At 35.2% G+C, this 18,718-nt stretch overlaps 1 protein-coding gene across 5 annotated transcripts in view; it reads left to right on the plus strand.

Annotated features, from left to right (window-relative positions):
• NIPBL (NIPBL cohesin loading factor) overlaps positions 1-17,840 on the plus strand; it is a 170,848-nt gene extending 153,008 nt beyond the window's left edge. For 4 of the 5 annotated variants that reach the window (XM_075021386.1, XM_075021388.1, XM_075021391.1 and 1 more), the window contains 16 exons: positions 944-997; positions 2,200-2,308; positions 3,237-3,373; positions 4,955-5,095; positions 5,415-5,508; positions 5,619-5,773; positions 6,039-6,129; positions 9,462-9,635; positions 10,191-10,381; positions 11,167-11,274; positions 12,574-12,774; positions 13,187-13,333; positions 14,692-14,987; positions 15,308-15,482; positions 16,098-16,283; positions 16,847-17,840. In XM_075021386.1, coding sequence (XP_074877487.1) covers positions 944-997; positions 2,200-2,308; positions 3,237-3,373; positions 4,955-5,095; positions 5,415-5,508; positions 5,619-5,773; positions 6,039-6,129; positions 9,462-9,635; positions 10,191-10,381; positions 11,167-11,274; positions 12,574-12,774; positions 13,187-13,333; positions 14,692-14,987; positions 15,308-15,482; positions 16,098-16,283; positions 16,847-17,212 — 2,625 coding nt within the window. In that variant the 3' untranslated portion in view covers positions 17,213-17,840. Of the gene's footprint in view, positions 1-943; positions 998-2,199; positions 2,309-3,236; positions 3,374-4,954; positions 5,096-5,414; positions 5,509-5,618; positions 5,774-6,038; positions 6,130-9,461; positions 9,636-10,190; positions 10,382-11,166; positions 11,275-12,573; positions 12,775-13,186; positions 13,334-14,691; positions 14,988-15,307; positions 15,483-16,097; positions 16,325-16,846 lie in introns of all 5 variants that reach the window. The other variant, XM_075021387.1, reaches the window with a different exon arrangement.
• Positions 17,841-18,718: the final 878 nt, after the last annotated feature.

Genomic DNA, 18,718 nt, shown 5'->3' on the forward strand with positions numbered 1-18,718 from the left:
CAGTTAAAACACAACAAATTTCTATTAAATTTAACATTTTCCAGGAATTGCTAGTAGCAGCATAGAGTTAAGCCTAACTAAGAAGTTGTCTCTTAAAACAAAATTTTCCTCAAACAATTGATAACTTTTATTTTGAAAGGTTAATATACAGGCTCATGTTCTCACTCAGGGTAAACCAGTATCTGCATAATTGTATCTGCTTTTTAGGAGCAGCAAATTAAATAGCATGTCTCCAAAATAACAAAACCTGTTTCAAATAAAATGCTTTAATTTGTAGTGAAAATGTGTTGTGTAAAACCAGTGTGCTGAGAAGGTGTTTTAATATAAATTATACCAAGATGTAAATATCAAATAAAAGTACTCACTTCATTACTTAAAATTATGGCTTTAAACTTCATCCTGCTTTTCAATATTTTTACAAAATGGTAGTCTAGTGTGCACTTTTCCAGACTGAGAAGTCAGTCAATTTGACTTCAGCTTAATTCTTAAGTTCTCCTGCTGATTCTAATTTGGAGCACCTGTGAGCTGTTCCTGACATATGATACCAGTGAAGGCTTGGTTTGTTTATATAAAAATTTGTATATACCTATATATACATGCATGTTCATTTTTAATATGTCAGGCTTGTATTTGTGCTTTAATCTGTCCAAAGCGTTCTACAAAACCGAAATTTGGTTTACATTAGAGCCAGCAATCTTCAGCAAAATATGTAGGCTTTGTGTTGTATGGCATAAAAATTCTGGAGTCACTTAAATGGTGAGAATCATTTTTCAGATGCAGAAGACAGTTTCTGATCTCCAAAGATACAAAAACCATTGTACAGAATGCATATGAAAATTGATGTATGCATGTTTACTGGTCTTTTAAGATGACATCTGTATTGAAGTAATTTTTCCTCAGATGCCTTTTTTATTAACCAGTTTATTCTAAAAAATACTTCTAGGTTGCAGCTTGTAGAGATACAGGGTATGATTGGTTTGAACAGCTCCTTCAAAATGTAAGTAATGAATTTTGAATGTATGGTACATCATTGTTAGAACTTTAACATTTCTTTACTAAAATGCATAGAAGGGGGACTACAAGAGCAATCCTTTACAGTAGACAAATTCAATTCATGCCCTTTAAACATCTGACCTTTTTTTTAAACTCCAGTGGTGCAATTTTCTTTGTCTCTGACATTAGTCTCTGTCTTTCAATATGATCTGTTTTAAAAACACTTATTGGTTTTGGGAGGGGTTTTGTTTGTTTGTTTTTAATTTCATAGTCTCTTCAGTAATGAGTGACATAACATGAAGTCCACAGCTAAGATACTTAATTCTGAAAAGAAGCATCTGGGGTAGTGTAGATTTTTTTTAAATGGTAGATAAGTGTATTTTCACATCCAGTATATCTGTTACAGTTTGTAGAAGCAGTGAAACTTCGGAGTATAGGTTACTTCTACATTGCATTTTACTCTGATTATTCTAAGAATTGAGCTTGCTTTGTTTATATCTTTTAACCTGTGTTATCATTCTCCTCTACATCTTGTATGCAGTGGTTAATTTTCAAGCAAAAAAAAAACCCTTTTGATTTTACTTTAGCCTGGGGTGCCATGAAAGTAGGTAGCCAAGTAAACCAGAGCCTCTTAATGCCTGCACTGAAGACTAGCATATGGTCTCAGTCCTTCTTAGATATTAAAGCATCTTCATGGACTCAATTTCAGTACCTGAGATCATATGGAAGAAGGCTAACTGATTAAAATGTTCATAAAACTGTGTTTCTTCTTCATCTGATATTTTTGCTTAGTGTCAAAAGCAACATTCCTTCTGAATTTGCTCTTTTTTTCCCCTAAGCATTTTAAAAGCCTTCTAGCTCCTATTAGTTACTGCTGACAAGAAGGACTACATTATTGTTTTCTGCATTATTTCATTAAGCATGAAGTTAGCTTTCATCCCAATGCAAAAATCAGTAGAGCTTTTCTGTAGTCTTCTGGGTTTTTTATTGCGATTAATTTTTCTTTACTTGTCTTGCATTTTGGTTTAATTTTTTTACTTCCCGTAATTTTTTCTTCACTATTTAACTTTTATGGAGAAGTTAAATAAATACTTTTGTAATGAGAAATCCTTATGTGTCTGTAGTAATTGTTATGGAACCACCATGCATCCAACGTAAATGAATGCACCTTTAATACTAAATCATTGTCTGTTTCATCTGCTACAGCTGTTGAAATCAGAAGAGGATGCCTCATATAAACCTGTGAAGAAAGCCTGTACTCAACTTGTTGACAATTTGGTTGAGCACATTCTTAAATATGAGGAATCTTTATCAGGTAATATTATTTACAACCCAGTAGCTAAAATCCTTTGAATTTTATATGATACTGTAAAAGTGGTTATTCAAATTACTATTGTGAAAAGTTACTGTTGCAGAATTCCTGTTACAAAACTGATGTTAATAAATTACTGCTTTTAAGTTCACTATGAACTTTTGAGCACTGTATAATAATTTCACTAGCTAACCACAATAACCGAACTACTTTTAAAATAACATGTTCAAACTTCTAGATCACTAAAACTAAAACAAACGTGGCAGGTTTTATTTGCTTTAGTATGTTCTGCAGTTGTAATAGGAATCATTGGCTGGGCCAGTGTTTTGTGTACAGTAAGTAGTTTAAAAACTAGTAATGTCTTTGAAACATCTTTGCCTCTTTTTTCACATATTTGTGATCATGTATGTCATGGTTTAAGCCTAGCCAGCCACTAGGCACCATGCAGCTGCTTGCTCACTACCCCTCCTCCCAATGGGATGTGGAGGAGAATTGGAAAAAAAAAGTAAAACTCATGGGTTGAGGTAAAAGCGATTTAATAACTCAAGTAAAATAAAATGTAATACTACTACTACTAATAATAATAATGATGAGAAGGAATATAATAAAATAAAAAAATAAAACCCAGGAAAAGACAAGTGATGCACAACGCAATTACTCACCACCCACTGACCAATGCCCAAGCAGCAATCTGCCCCTTCCAACCAACTCCCCCAGTTTATATACTGAGCATGATGTTCTATGGTATGGAATATGTTAACAAATGTTAACACATTATGTTCTTATCTCTAATGTAGTAAGAATAATCTGTATTGATCTTGAAAGAGATGTAATGAAAGAGATATTCAAATGAAATTTAAGCCCTATGGTTTTCTTTGATCAAACATTACTTGTACTTAATATCCTTTTTGTATTTTCTAATCTTTTGCAGATTCTGACAACAAAGGTGTGAATTCTGGTCGCTTGGTTGCTTGCATAACCACTTTGTTCTTATTCAGCAAAATCAGGCCCCAGCTAATGGTCAAACATGCCATGACCATGCAGCCATACCTGACCACTAAATGTAGTGTAAGTAGAGAAAATCAGTCTTATTTTCCCCAGATAATTAAGCATGGAAATGAATGGCTGTCTCGTATACTTGATGAAATTGAAGGTAGGGAAAGAAAAATTAAAAATGTGGGTTTATTTCATGGGCATCATAGCTTCTGAAGATACTAGATCCTTTTGATGATCTCTGTAGCTTCTAAGATGCTGTTCCTCACTGTCTACCTGCACATTTTACAGCCAAATGAAACTGAAACCTGTGCTCCCTCTTTCCCTGGAGCACTAAGACCCAGTTTTTCACCTGTTATGAAATAATTTCTTAAAATTGTTTTGTTTTATAGTCACAGTCTTAGAAGTAGTTAATATTTAACATATGAATCTTAAGACTAAGGGTATGGTTTCATAAGATAGAGTGATCTAACATATAGCAAATATATCAGAAGGAAAATGTCCTGCTGAATCCTCTTCTGTACTTCACCTCTCACTTCCCTAGCTCTAGTGTTTTTATATTCCCCTGTAAGACAGTTTAGCTCACAATGTAATGCGGAACCCCCAGCCTCTGGTAAAATGCCCCACCTTCTCTGAAACACTGTGGCACTTTCTGCCATTTTGATTAGCACAGTTGGCCCAGTGAAGGTTTTGATGAACCCCTGATCTGGCAGAAGGAGCAGGGCAAGATCATGCAGCCATGGCTCAAGGAGGAGCTTGGGTGTGTGGCAGCAATCCATTACATTAGGTCAGCTGATCAGGGCAGGCCTGAGAGTAATTGTTATCAGTTTGGATTGTAGATATAGCCTAGCATTTTCCAGGTTCAGCCCTGGAGCATTCTCTAGGCACATTTAAAACAGAATTTTAGAGCTGCTTATGATCAAACAGTATAGGAAAGGGTTATCTGATTATTTACGTGCTGCAACCCATTTAGTGGGTTGCGTCGGTTTTGTACTTGTACAGGTTGAGATGAATTGTAGAATTAACCATTGTCAGCTTGAATATGTTAAATAGCTTGATAGTAGCATTTGGGAATTATCCTATCCTGATTAGTCAGCTTGATTCGTCAAAAAAGTCAATTTCTAGCAGGATGTATCTTTAATAGGTAAATGTTTTCCATAGGTTCCTCACTTACAATACATATACAGTTGTCATAATGCAAACCAGTAATAATTTTAATTGTAATTTCTACATTTGTGGTCATTATTACCTATTTTGTTTAAGGCACCTTGAGTCATAGCACAATTTCATTTTTGTTGCTGACACCTGTTTCCAGGTGTTGTGTGTTCTCTAGTGTGCATGTGGCAGGAAGAGTTCCTATATTTATTGTGGGACTCCAAAAATTATCAGGACCAAAGTTTTCAGGTCTGTCACAGCCTTGATGAGAGGTGAAGTTGTACTCATACAGATTTTTTCCAGAAGTTCTGTAGAAAACAGAACTAGCTTTCATAATAATATGTAATTTAATAGCAGATGTAAGCTATATACATACTCTTTTACATGTTTATCAGATATCTTACATGAGTTGGGAGTTTTGACTATCAGTGAATATTAATAATAATTAGCTTATAGGTAATACAGCCAGAATTTTAAACACTGTAAATACTGTTGTTTCAGACCCAGAATGATTTCATGGTGATCTGCAATGTTGCAAAAATCTTAGAGCTTGTAGTGCCGCTGATGGAGCACCCAAGTGAGACCTTTCTTGCCACTATTGAGGAAGACCTCATGAAACTCATCATCAAATATGGCATGACAGTAAGCTTTTAATTGCTACTATTCAGCTGATTCCTTTTTACGTTGTGAAGTAGATGGTTATGATTAAAAGAAAGTCTGTCTTCATTATAAAGATAACTTTTGAGTCATGAAAACCAGTGTATGTGGTTTACTGGAGTTTGTATGTGTTGTTGCTATATTTTAATGAGTTTGAGCAGGTTTTCAGAGCAGTCTAGGACACGGTCATTGCATCCGTTAGATCATTAGTTATAGTTCAGCATAGCTTTTTCCTACATAACTTCAGAAAAACCTCAATATTAACTTCTAAATATATAATTCATTTGGTCTTTCTTGCTCCTAGGTTGTTCAGCATTGTGTGAGCTGTCTTGGGGCTGTTGTGAACAAGGTCACCCAGAACTATAAATTTGTGTGGTCCTGTTTTAATAGATACTATGGTAAGTAAAATCACAACATGTAATTGTCGCTTTTCAGTTTTGGCTATAAGTCTTATCTTAGGGATACACCATGATTAAACACTGTGATCAAAACTTTTATCTTACTGCAGGAGCACTTTCAAAATTAAAAAGTCAACACCAAGAAGACCCCAACAGTACAATACTTACTGCCAATAAACCAGCACTCCTTAGATCACTTTTCACTGTTGGAGCACTGTGTCGACATTTTGATTTTGATCAAGAAGATTTTAAGGGCAACAGTAAGGTAAAATAACTTGTATTTACTCTCCATGTCTTAGATACATTGAATGGTCCACTTTAATTTGAAAGCACATTATTCCTAAGCCCTCAAAGCTATGTATTTTTTCATAATACATACAATATGGCTTTTTGGCTTTTAAATAAGTGGTTTTGCAAAGGCCATGCAGTAAGATTATGTTTCTCCTTTCTGATATTTATGCTTTTTATAAGAGATTAAAACCATCTGTTTCATCTTCAAATAGCTATTATTTTTGTTTTAATTTGCTCAGGTTAACATTAAGGATAAAGTACTTGAACTGCTGATGTATTTTACAAAGCATTCAGATGAAGAAGTACAGACAAAAGCCATTATTGGCCTTGGTAAGAAATATTAATAGTTTTTATTATTCTGCTACAGTAAAAATCCGTGCATATCAGTAGGAACTCATGTATTTGTGTAGTGGCAAGGGAGTTTGTTTAAAATCAAAATTTACTGTGTGTTTTATTTGAGAACTGGCTATGGAAAAGTTGTGAAAGGGTTGCTAGTTGCATACTTCTGCAGCAGAGTGGATGCTTTTGACAGTGAATGCCTTTCGATGTGTGACCAAGTCTTAAAGTGCAGCAGATTTCCAAAGTAATTGAGATTTTATTTTTTCTCCCCGTGCAAGTATGTTGTAACTCCAAATCTTGTTTTTCAGTGCACAAGTTATGGTTAAAGAACAACTGGAAAAAGTGCTGGAAAAACTGAGCATTTTAAGTGTAGGAACAGATATTCTGCAGGAGTCAAGGGAAGTCTGGCAGTTTATACCAACTGGGGGTTGCTCTGAGATTTTACAAGGCATTGAGATGATGTCATAGTCTGGATATTACGGTTTGTTTTGGATTTTAGCTGTATTTAATTTTTTAAATAGATTCTTTATCTGAAGGCATTAGTGTGGTATTTCAGTGACTTGCAGCACTACATGAACTGCCATTGAGTGGTTTGTACCATGTTCATCCTCTGCTTAAGGACAAAAACTGTACATGTGAGAGAATCTTGTCTGGGGAGATAGGCCTTGGTTTCTGGAAGAGTTCAGTTTATGGTTATGGCTTAGTCTAAAGAAAGTTGTCTCCGAGGCCTGTGAACTTGCATTGTATAATTTAACTGTGGACAAGAATTTGCCTCTCTGTATTGCTGTTTAGGTGGCTTTTTAGATATCCTGCCTCAATTCAGGCTAGGAAGGGCTCCGAGGATAAAGACCAAGACTGCATCTTGATTTCATACTCTGTGAGAAACCATTTCAGACAGCTGAGCAGGATTAATGGCTTTGGAGTTGCCTCTGCTGCAGGAGCAATGCTATGGTTTTCTGGACTAGTTGGAGTTTTTCTAGGTATTACATCAAGGTGCACAATACTTACTGTAGTCCAGTCCAGTTTAATTGTCATCTACAGAATATTGCATGTGGGATAGGGGCCGTCTTCCTACCCATAGACATGGTTGTTTTGCTCATGGATATGGAGAATGCTGGATTCACCAAAAATGTTTCTAAATTATAGACTGAACTGTGGTCAGTTACAGGGAAAGGAGGAAAATGGGGGTGGCTGTCAGTAGTCATTCTTAAGATATTTTTTTTTCCTCTGTTTGTAAGCATATCAGTCTTTATTTTAACTAAACCTCAAACAACTGTTTTCAGTGATACATTGATCTCGTCTAGGTACTGGTTCCATTCTGAGGGTAGCTGTTAGATCTAAGGAGATGTGGTAGACAGTGCAAAGTTCCACCTTACAGGCTGGTAATTGAGCAAAGTTGTCAAAGGTGTTCAGTGTTTGCGTGCAGCAATAAGTTGAAAAGGACTAGCAAGCTAATTCAACTTTTCACATGATGCCTTCACTGTGTATAAGAGTGTGTACTTTCCTATCAGCAATTGTTAGTGTGCCATTTCAGTAAGGACACTCAACAGTTTTAGCCTTTGCTTTGGCGTATGTCACTGCTGTTGAGGGATTAAGGTTAACCGTAACCTTAATGATTATGATTATGGTTATGCTTCTCTTCAAGATGTGTACTTGCAAGGCAGGTTGAGGATATAAATTTTTTAGTAAATTTAGCTAAACCTGTAAGTATCTAACAGTTACTACCTTACTCAGCCAAGTTCAGTGCTTACTCTTAACACTCTTAAGAGAGTGAAAACAAAGGTATGAACAGAAAAGTGGTGTGAGGGCAGCCCCAAGATGTGAAGCCAGTCCTTAAAAAAACACAGCAGGTGCCTTTTTTCATCTCATATGACAAATTCTTAAGCCAAGTAAGATTTCTTCTGCACTTGCAGGGGATGGAAAAATAAGAATTTCCCTGAGAATACTGGTGTTTTAGACTCCTTTAAGTGAATGAAGGAAAAAAAAGTGTTAATGGGTTGTTACACATACATGCATGTGCTTTTCACTTTTAAAATTAACCTTAAGAAAGGGGTTGGACTTGCTCAGAGGTGGTCAAGTTATAAACATCAATATACACCTGTATAGAGTGGACAGTAATACCATATACTCCAAAGAGCATCATCATTCCTTTTTCTTTTTCTCCTCTTTCCTCTCCACCTCACCTGCTTCTCTCTGCTTCTTGTTTTGAGACTGAAATTAGATCTTAAACACACTGAGGTCTTGCCCTTGACTTAAAAAGACTTTACCTACACTGTCTTTTCTGTGGGTATGGAGGAATTTTTAGAAACTTAGTTCAGTCTTCCCTTTGTTACAGCTATTCTTACACATTGCTTTTGCATAATTTTATTTGCCCGCCCCCTCCCCCTGCCATTTATCTTAAGTTTTCTGTGTATTCGTTCAGAATCTTAGTTTCCTGCGGTCATAGAAAATACATTTAATGTCTGCTTTTCTTGAATAGCCTAAAAAAAAAAATCAAGAAGTTAAACGTAATTTAAATTGGGATGTTATGTTCCCATTACTGTTTTCTTATGATACTCTGTAAAAGTTTGTCAGCAGCACTTCTAAATCTACATATGTGATCTAAAATGGTATATACTGTCACTAATTTAGAAAAGTTTTTATGAAGTATAGACTAAGAACAACCAGTTCCTTGACAAGGGTAAGGATGCAGCTAAAAACAGTTCTACAGCGTGTATCTTACAACAGATGTAGTCTTGGGAATGCTTCAGAGAGTTTTCAAGAGAAGACCTTAATAGGTATATGAATAATGACAGCAAGAGGTATAAATTGTACTATGTTCACTGTTGGTTTTTTTTCTTTTAAGATTTTATTTCAAATACTTGTGATATTTATCAATTTTTCCTCATTTGCTCTGCCTCCATATGAATAACTCTTCACAGTTTCAGCAGAATGTTTTTCTCCAAATGTATTAGAAAAACAACAGGTAATTTTTAGTAATGTTCCTCCCTTGTTTTTGTGAGAGTTCCTAGTTATTCAGATTCAGGCCACTACACTGGACATGCTTCCAGACCTGTATAACTCTTCTTAGCGCAGCTGCCCTGTGTCAACACCCCATCTTTATCCAGCAGAGTCATGGCTAATAGAACTGTCATGGCTAACAGAACTCCTTATAAGCTATGGATGCTGTCCATATAGAAAAGCAGTACTGTCTGGACTAGAAAAAGCTATGCTGTTGGGAGGAGATAAATTTCATACCTCTATTTTGAAGAGATTTAAAAAGCAGAAATACAATTTCTAGATTATAACAACATGGAATATTTCCTCTTTTTTTCCACTCTTAGGATTTGCATTTATACAACACCCAAGTTTAATGTTTGAACAGGAAGTGAAGACTCTGTACAACAGCATTCTTTCAGATAAGAACTGTTCTGTAAACTTAAAAATCCAGGTGTTAAAAAACCTCCAGACCTACTTGCAGGAGGAGGATACACGTATGCAGCAGGCAGACAGAGACTGTAAGTGTTGAGTTCTTCTGTGCTAATGAGGCATGCAGACCCTAACTTTCTTGCATACAATTACTATATACGTGAACTGAGTCACTTAAGATTGTTATCAGATCATTAATATTGTACCCAAAGTATCTTAGAATAATTTTCAAAAATTCATTATGTGCATAGGTATATATACGTAATAGCCATATTATTTACTTTCAAGATGTATAAATCCTGGAAGCGATCCAGAATGCATAATTGCTGTAGTGATGGTAGAAACACTTTTTATCAAAATCTTGTCTAAGGTTAATTTGCAGATAGAAAATAATACAACATAAGAAATTTTTAAAATAAAAAAACCTTTATTAAGGAACAAGTCTTTAATTAAAGTCATATCTCTTTAGTTTTTTGATGTATATTTACCATCAGACTGTTCTACATTTCATGAGGTCATAAACCCATTTTAAGACAGCTGAAATGTGTATGTATTGTGAAGCTTAAAGATAGCATGCATCAAGTAACGGCAAAGTAAATGATTATACTGTGGTGAGTGTGCTATTACTTTTGTCCTTTTTACAGGGAAAAAAGTAGCAAAACAGGAAGACCTGAAAGAAATGGGTGATATTTCCTCAGGGATGAGTAGTTCCATCATGCAGCTATATCTCAAACAGGTCCTCGAGGCTTTCTTTCATACACAGTCCAGTGTACGCCACTTTGCTCTAAATGTCATTGCACTGACGTTAAACCAAGGTCTCATCCATCCTGTTCAGGTACAGTAGGCTTTTATGATGGGAGTTTTTGTTATTCAGGTTTTCAGAGGTTTTTACACTTACTACATAAATTTTGAGTTTTTCAGCTGCATTAAAGAAATTTCTTATTGCAGCAAGGGACCTTTACAGAAAGCATATTTTGAAATCTGTTTTATGTTGTTTAGTCAGTGAGATTCCAAATGCTGTATTTTCTGGTTTTGGATCAAGATGTAAAAGCCTAGCCAGGGCCTGAAAAGCACATACAAATGTACATTGGAGCATATTTCTGTTATAAATTTCAGGTGTATGCCAAGTTGTTTTCTTCATTTGATTCTTTATCCTGGAAAATGTGTCAGCTTGCCTCCACCTCAATACCCATGTCCTCCAAACACTATAGAATTCCACAGTCAATGTCAGAACTTGTCATCTTCTCCATTGTTCTTTGCTTACATAATGTTTTCATAATTATTTTTTATACTGCAGCCATTGTGCATTTTCAGTCATAGGTGGTGGTTGGTTTTTTTTCAAATGGCATTTTTTGTAGTGTAAATTGACTTCAGCGTTTGAGAGAAGGGAAATACTACCTAAAACCTCACACAACTTCTCTCATTTATAATGCTGGTCTTTCCAGTATTTTGTACTATTTTCTTGCAAAAAGTAGTCAGCTAGTAAGTTGCATAGAGCTTCCTATTCTAGTTTCTGCAGCAGTCAGAATATAACAAGAACAATAGTGTAGTAGAAAAACAAAGTCTGAGAAAAAAAGAGGTACGATGACTCTGAATAATCATTTTGTTTGTTTTTTCAAGTGTGTGCCGTACTTAATTGCTATGGGCACAGATCCAGAGCCCTCTATGCGAAATAAAGCTGACCAGCAATTGGTGGAAATAGACAAAAAATATGCTGGGTTCATTCACGTAAGTAATTCTAATTTAATATTTTCAAAATACTGTTCTGTTGTCTAGTGTTTTAATACCTGAATATGCCTCAGCTGCAGAAAAAGAATATAAAGGAACAAATAAACAACAACTGTAAGCAGTTGTAAAGGTGATCGCGACCCTTTCCCCTGTTCAGAGATTTTTGTTCTCAGAAATCAAAAGGGTATAATAGTTCGAAGTGTCTCTTCCAGCCAAAAACTTCCTTTAATTTATAATTCACAGTAATATTTTCCTCACTGAATAGTACTTAAGAGCGTTTATTTGATAAGAGGTAAAGACAGCTGTTTCATAATGATTTTCCTGTATCAGTGGACTAGGGAAGAGAACACCTTGTAAAAGTAAAGTCCTTTCTGTATATGTGTTAGAACATTAAGGCATCAAGGCTTTATAAATTGTAATCTAAACAAGAGGAGCATAGGAAGCTGTTTAGATCTGAGGGATCTTGCTGAAAGGAAAAATCTTAGGGCTATGTGAGGACTTGAGTTGTGGTATAGTGCCAATAATTCTGCTTGTGATCTGGATTGAGCTGCAGCACCTTCTCCTTATTTCAGAAGGCCCCAGTCTAGGTTCAGTGTGTTTGCTACACTGTGGGACTTCTCATATCTGCCTGTATTCCACTGCAATTGAAGCTTTGCACTGTTGATGGCATTCAGACAAATACCTAATCCAGTAGGTGAACGCTAGCAGATGAAATTTGCTATGTAGACAGCTGGGATTTAAGACAATGTATGGATGAAGAGGCAACTTTGCTGAACAGCAGCAGAGGTGGTATGAGGAGGGTTGGGTATGCAGCCTGAATAGAGATTCAGTGTGTTCTGAAACTAGAGCAGGAGCCTTGAAGTAAGTAAAATCAGCTGGAAATTACAGGACATATGCAAAAAGCCCCTCATTTTCTGTTTGTTAGTCCTGTCGTACTAATATGGAATCAGTTGTTGGTTTCACTACAAATGACATCAAGCATACACATTTGGTAAAATAATCTGTTCATGTATGAAAGCATTTCAGTATTCATGAAAATTGTTTAAACTGGAATACCTGGCTGTAGTGGGTAGACTGATTAGCTGTGTGTTTCTAACAGAATTTACAATGAAGGCAGTTCACAAGACATTCTGATCTCTGCCACAAGTTCTGTTTTAATCCATTTGCAAGCTCAAAAGTTAGTATTGCCTCGGTGCATGTTTTAAAGTTTAACTTCAGATGAGCATTCACTTAAAAGGACTAAGTTTTACTGCTTTGAAAGCAATGGTTTAAATAAAAATAAATACATTTCCATTTCAGATGAAAGCAGTGGCTGGTATGAAGATGTCTTACCAGGTACAACAGGCAATTAATACCTGCCCAAAAGATCCCGTGCGAGGTTTTAGGCACGATGAATCATCCAGTGCATTGTGCTCACACCTATACTCCATGATCCGAGGGAACCGTCAACACAGACGAGCGTTTCTAATTTCTTTACTCAACCTCTTTGATGATACTGCAGTAAGTATCACATTTTCTTCACTTAAAAAGAAATAAAATACAACATCACAAGCTTAAATTCTCCTTTTACAATGTATTTTTATGACATAATTATTGATAACTTTATTTTTCTCCTGTACTTTGTTCTGCTTTGTATTTATCTATATAATATTACCTATATAATAGAATGCATTTGTTACTTTTGGATCATTCTGTACCTTTCTATACTCAGTTTGGACTAATCAGAAATAATGTATCTTCAGGTATGACTAAATTTTGCATATATACATGTTGTTTAGAGTGGGTTTGGGAAAGTACCTAGAATAAAATTTGTGATCATGTTCTTGCTCTAGACAGTTAAGAAGACAGGATGAGTGTATAAATCTAAGATATTTGTATGTGTGTTTATGTGTACCTTTTTTTTAACTTCCAGAAAACAGAGGTGAATATGCTCTTGTACATAGCAGACAATCTAGCCTGTTTTCCTTATCAAACACAGGAAGAGCCACTGTTTATAATGCATCATATAGACATTACACTATCAGTTTCTGGTAGCAACCTACTACAGTCATTTAAAGAGGTATGTGCATTTATATTTATTATGGTGGCAACATAAGCTTCTCTATAATTTGGTCAATTTTTCAGTGAATGCAGTACCATTATTATGATATGGACCAGTAACATTACTTTGTAACCAGTAGTTAAAAACAAGCAAGCCTTTCTGTTCTGGTCTACATCTGGTAGACACTAGTTAAAAACATTCCTTACATTGCTGCTTACATTATTAAAAAAGAATGATGAATTTTGAGATCTTAACATCAAATCTATATCATTCCCTGATATGTTTGAGTAATAATTAATTGGAAGCACGTGAACCCAGAATCATCATGAAATACTGGTTTACTGTGGTTGTTCATATAATTTTAATAATAAAATCCAATTGGCTGTTTTTCTGTTGTCAAGTAGTTGATGGCAGTTTCATGTGTGTCACTTGACACACTCTAAATACAAGGTAGCATATAAGAATCTGAATCATGGTATAGTATCTGTTGTTATGGCAATGCACAACCCTATAAGAAAAATGCTTCTGCTTCTTAAAGACTTCACTGTCTTCATTTCCTGGACAGTTTTAACAGGAGAAGGTACAAAGAGTCAGAAAGCAAACCTGTTTCTAGAATGTCCAATCTGACTAGTAAGTACAAGTCAGAGTTCATGCCTGGAAAGTACACTGCTTTGAATTCTCATCCTACCAAAGTTGATTTTTAATCAGCTCAAAAGAGACAGTGCATTCTTCAGATTGGGGACCAGTGTGTAGCACTCAGCACAGAAAGGATGAGATCCTGCTTAGGACATCTTAAGTTTTGTGTTATGAAACATCATACTATGTGCAGTAATAAAGCACGTGTGAAATTCTGTAGCTCTACAAGTAGTAGAACTGATTATTATTAATACTGTGTATGATCATTTGAGGGTTTCTCTGGGCAGCAGTGTAATTCGTGTCATAGAATTTTCAGAGACAAGGATTAAAACCAGCTTGGACTAGTCTGTACCAAAGTACATATGGAAACATATGTGACACACAGAAATATCCAGGTGAAAGAAAAATGGAATTTTCTTCCTGATTTATTGTATTTGGCCTTCTACTGCATTTTCCTGTCACTGCTAATGAACTTGAGCAGTCTTTTAAGAGTAACATGTCAGTGGAGTACTTGTTCCTTCTGTAGCCACCTTGCAAAAAATGTGGCCTTTGGGTCAATTTTTCAGCATCTTTTTGTCACAAATGATTTTAATTTTGAATATCAAGTTATAAATTAATAAAAGTGTTCAGGGAATTCTTGCTAATTTAAGCCAGTAATGATTTTGGAAATATTTTTTAGAAATGTACATGATGCTACTTACTCTAATTTTGGAATGTGTGTTAACTTCTCTGTCTTGCAGTCTATGGTGAAAGACAAAAAAAAGGAAAGAAAACCTTCATCAGACGAGGAGACTGAGAGTGACAGTAACAGTGGTAGTGAGAGCGAAAGTGAGGAGGAAGCTTCTAAGCCTCGGAGGTTACGGAAACGAGTAGACTCTGATTCAGATTCTGATGAAGAAAATGATATAAATGCTGTGATGAAATGTTTACCAGAAAATTCAGCTCCTTTAATTGAATTTGCAAATGTCTCCCAAGGCATATTATTACTTTTGATGCTGAAACAGCATTTAAAGAACCTCTGTGGATTCTCTGATAGGTAAGGATATTTAGATAATAGGCCATCTTGTTATCTAATGAGTTCTTTGTAAGGATTAAGTTTGAAAGTGTTTTTTTAAAAGTTGATTGTAACTAATTGTTTAAGCAATAGATTTGTGTAAGAGAAAAAACATAAATGTGGCAAGTTGAATGTAATGAAACTTTGGCTTAGAAAAAGCAGTGATTTTGTTTCTTACCAGGATGTCTATTGTATATGGAATGATTAAAATATAACTACTTATATTGAAGATTTTAAAAGCTTTTCCGTGCAATTACTTTGGACTTTCCTTAAAAGCTCTTCCTTTTTTTTTCTTTAAACAGCAAAATTCAGAAATATTCTCCATCTGAATCTGCAAAAGTTTATGATAAAGCGATAAACAGGAAGACAGGAGTGCATTTCCATCCAAAACAAACTCTGGATTTTCTGCGGAGTGATATGGCTAATTCCAAGATCACTGAAGAAGTGAAGAGGAGTATAGTAAAACAGTACTTAGATGTAAGTAAAGTTGCTTTGCAGAAAATCTGAAATCCTTTCAAACTAGGTAAAACAGTATACACTTGAAAGTAGATGCTGATATATTGGATAAACATTTCAAAATGTAAGTTCCTGGTAATCTTAAGTGCTATACTGATAACTCACCACTTCCTTTCAGGATGTTTAGCAGGACTATCTTTCAAAGACTTCTAAGTTTAAACACAGTAAAAATTAATTTCAACTAAAGGATATTCATCTTTATGGAGTATTTTCTAATTTCTGGTATCCATCTTGTATACCTCTCCCATATAACTTGTTCACTTTATCCCTGACTGTTTCCATCATAGGAACAGACACTAGATCTAGTGTATTTACTCTCCCCCACTCCCCCACCCCCATCCTTAAACATCAATTAGAGAAAACTTGCAAATTTGGAAACACAGGAAGAAAGCTTTTACATATCTAGTAAAAAAAAGAGAGGAAAGTAAAATGTGTGTAAAACAAAACAAAAGCTGTTCAAGTTTGAAGTTGTCTGCCATTTGTTTCACCCTGGTTTTTCACCTTGCCATTTGTTTTTTATTTAATATAAATGTCTATTTTTAAGTTACAATGTGGACTAATCTGTTTTTTTAATAGTTCAAACTCCTTATGGAACATTTGGATCCTGATGAAGAGGAAGAAGATGGAGAGGTGTCAGCTAGCACAAATGCTCGGAACAAAGCAATTACCTCGCTGCTTGGAGGAGGCAGCCCTAAAAACAATGCAGCTGAGACAGAGGACGATGAAAGTGATGGGGAGGATAGAGGAGGAGGCACTTCAGGGGTGAGGCGGAGGAGGAGTCAACGTATTTCGCAGCGTATTACGTAAAATGATTTTTATGTGCTTATAAATGTCAGTCTATTATATTAAATGTACACCAAGTAATGTAATCCACATGAAAGAAAGCATTTTGTAGATAGAGATTCTCTACTTAACCGTTTATACAACTTTTGTAGAAAGTTTAACAGAAAAGACAATAAAAAAAAAAACAAACTAGAAAATGAGATTTATCCCGTATAAAAAGTTATTAATTTTCCTTTGGAATGTACTGTGTGTTATCCTTTTTATTGTTGCCAAGTTTTTATGTAGCTTTATGATTCATGTGTATATATAATTTTATATATCAATAAGAGATAAAGACACGGGTACAAATTAAGAGTATGTGGTTTTACAAGGATATGTTAACCCCTTGGCGCTGGCGGTCGCGGTGCGTCTCATTGCCGGCAATGGAATGTGTGCCGGGAAATCCCAACTCCCGGCGTCAAGGGATTAAAAGCAATAAAAGCAATAATTTCACTAAAGTTCTTTTGTGTAACACTTGGTCTTTTTTCCCCCCAATGTTTTAGTCATTGAGAAGGTCAAAACGAAATTCAGACTCTACGGAGTTGGCAGCACAGATGAATGAAAGTGTTGATGTCATGGATGTCATCGCTATTTGCTGTCCAAAGTACAAAGACCGACCACAAATTGCAAGAGTAGTACAGAAAACCAGCAATGGCTTCAGTGTTCAGTGGATGGCAGGCTCCTACAGTGGCTCCTGGACTGAGGCTAAGCGCCGTGATGGCCGCAAACTGGTGCCTTGGGTAGACACTATTAAAGAGTCAGACATTATTTACAAAAAAATTGCTCTAACGAGTGCTAATAAGCTGACTAATAAAGTTGTGCAGACTTTACGATCGCTGTATGCCGCCAAGGATGGAACTTCCAGCTAATGAATTTGTACATGCAGCCAAATTTACAGGAATTGAAATAACAGAAAAACTTGAAATATCAACTTTCTGGCAAAAAAAATCAGTTAAATGAAGAGTAAGAATGGAACCTGGGACGCGGGAAAAAAGAAGGAAATGTTTGGTAAACATTTTTGTGGGAGCTTCCTTCGCTGTTGTGCAGCAGAAACTTCTCAGTTCATTTTTACTCCCACTGTATTATAGTTTAACAAAAAAATTGTTTATATCTTGAAAAAAAAACTTTCTGTTTAAAAAAAATAAACAAGTGAATGTTGGAAATTAGTCTGTTAATGTTCTTAATAAAGTGTTCTTGGAGTTTAACCTAGCAGCGGATGGCTTTCTTTAGCTTAGCCCAGTTTCCAGGGAAGCATTGTTTTTCCAGGCTGTAAAATGGCAGAATCTCCTGGATATATAATTTATTCTGTTGAAGAAAAAAAAAAAAGAAAAAAAAGGAAAAAAAAAGCATGCAGTATCTATGACCTATCTGCAGGAGGAGTTTTTGTAAATGTAGATTTTGATGTATTAGGTCACCCTGAAATAATACAAGAAAAGGGATCCCCAGCAAATCTGGTGGAACGAATACTGCAATAAATTTTTTTACTTCTCTTTGTTACTTGTCTGTTTCCATTTGAATTTCTTATTGTAAAGATCTGTTTAAATCCATTTATATTATTTTGCAGTCTTTTATGTAAAATTTACTATATCAGTGGTTTTCAAAACAAGACATAAAATATTGTTTATACAGTTTGTATAGGCTGACTTCTGAATAATTGGTATCTTTTTATTTTTATCCCTTAAAGGGTGTAAACACAAGTTAACTCCAGGGTTTTATTGTATCCTGCAATATTTAGTATTAACTATATGATTTAGCACTGTGCCAAACACATTTTCAAGAGTACATTTTGATATAAAAAGAAACTATAGTTTATTCCTTGTATGCTTCAATTTCTTTCTAATGGTGTCCAAATGGTAATTTATGATAGTTTAAATTTGGGGAAAGCTGAATGACTACTCTGCTTGGGCTAACTGGCCATGTATGCATTTCTCTGGGTTAATATAGAGAGGTTTGTGTCAAGAGGAGATAGCTACCATTATCTGAGGAGTGAATGGGTATGAGTCTGGGTAATTACGCTACATTCCTTCACAAATGAATTTTTTAAAAAATGTTTGTATATTAGACTATTTTTTTTACTAATTGAAAGATGTTTTCACATTTTGTAAATTGAAAAAATGCTATTGAAAGCTTTCAGAAGCATTTGCTTCAACTGCGTTGCCACAGCCTTTCATAAGCAGTTCGCCTTCCTAGAGAGTTAAAAAGCAGTGTATTTGCAAACAGAAAAAATCTAAAACAGCTAAATTTTTTAGGGGACTATGAAACTCTGCTGTGTTTTCAAATGTATTTATCTAAAACAGGTGTTCCACAATAAGTAAATCTTTCTATTATGTTTCTTTTCTTTTACAATTTTAATTTATGGTAGGAGGCTGTTTTTA

The sequence above is a fragment of the Buteo buteo genome, chromosome Z, assembly GCF_964188355.1.
Source record: "Buteo buteo chromosome Z, bButBut1.hap1.1, whole genome shotgun sequence".
In the NCBI taxonomy this organism is placed as follows: domain Eukaryota; kingdom Metazoa; phylum Chordata; class Aves; order Accipitriformes; family Accipitridae; genus Buteo; species Buteo buteo.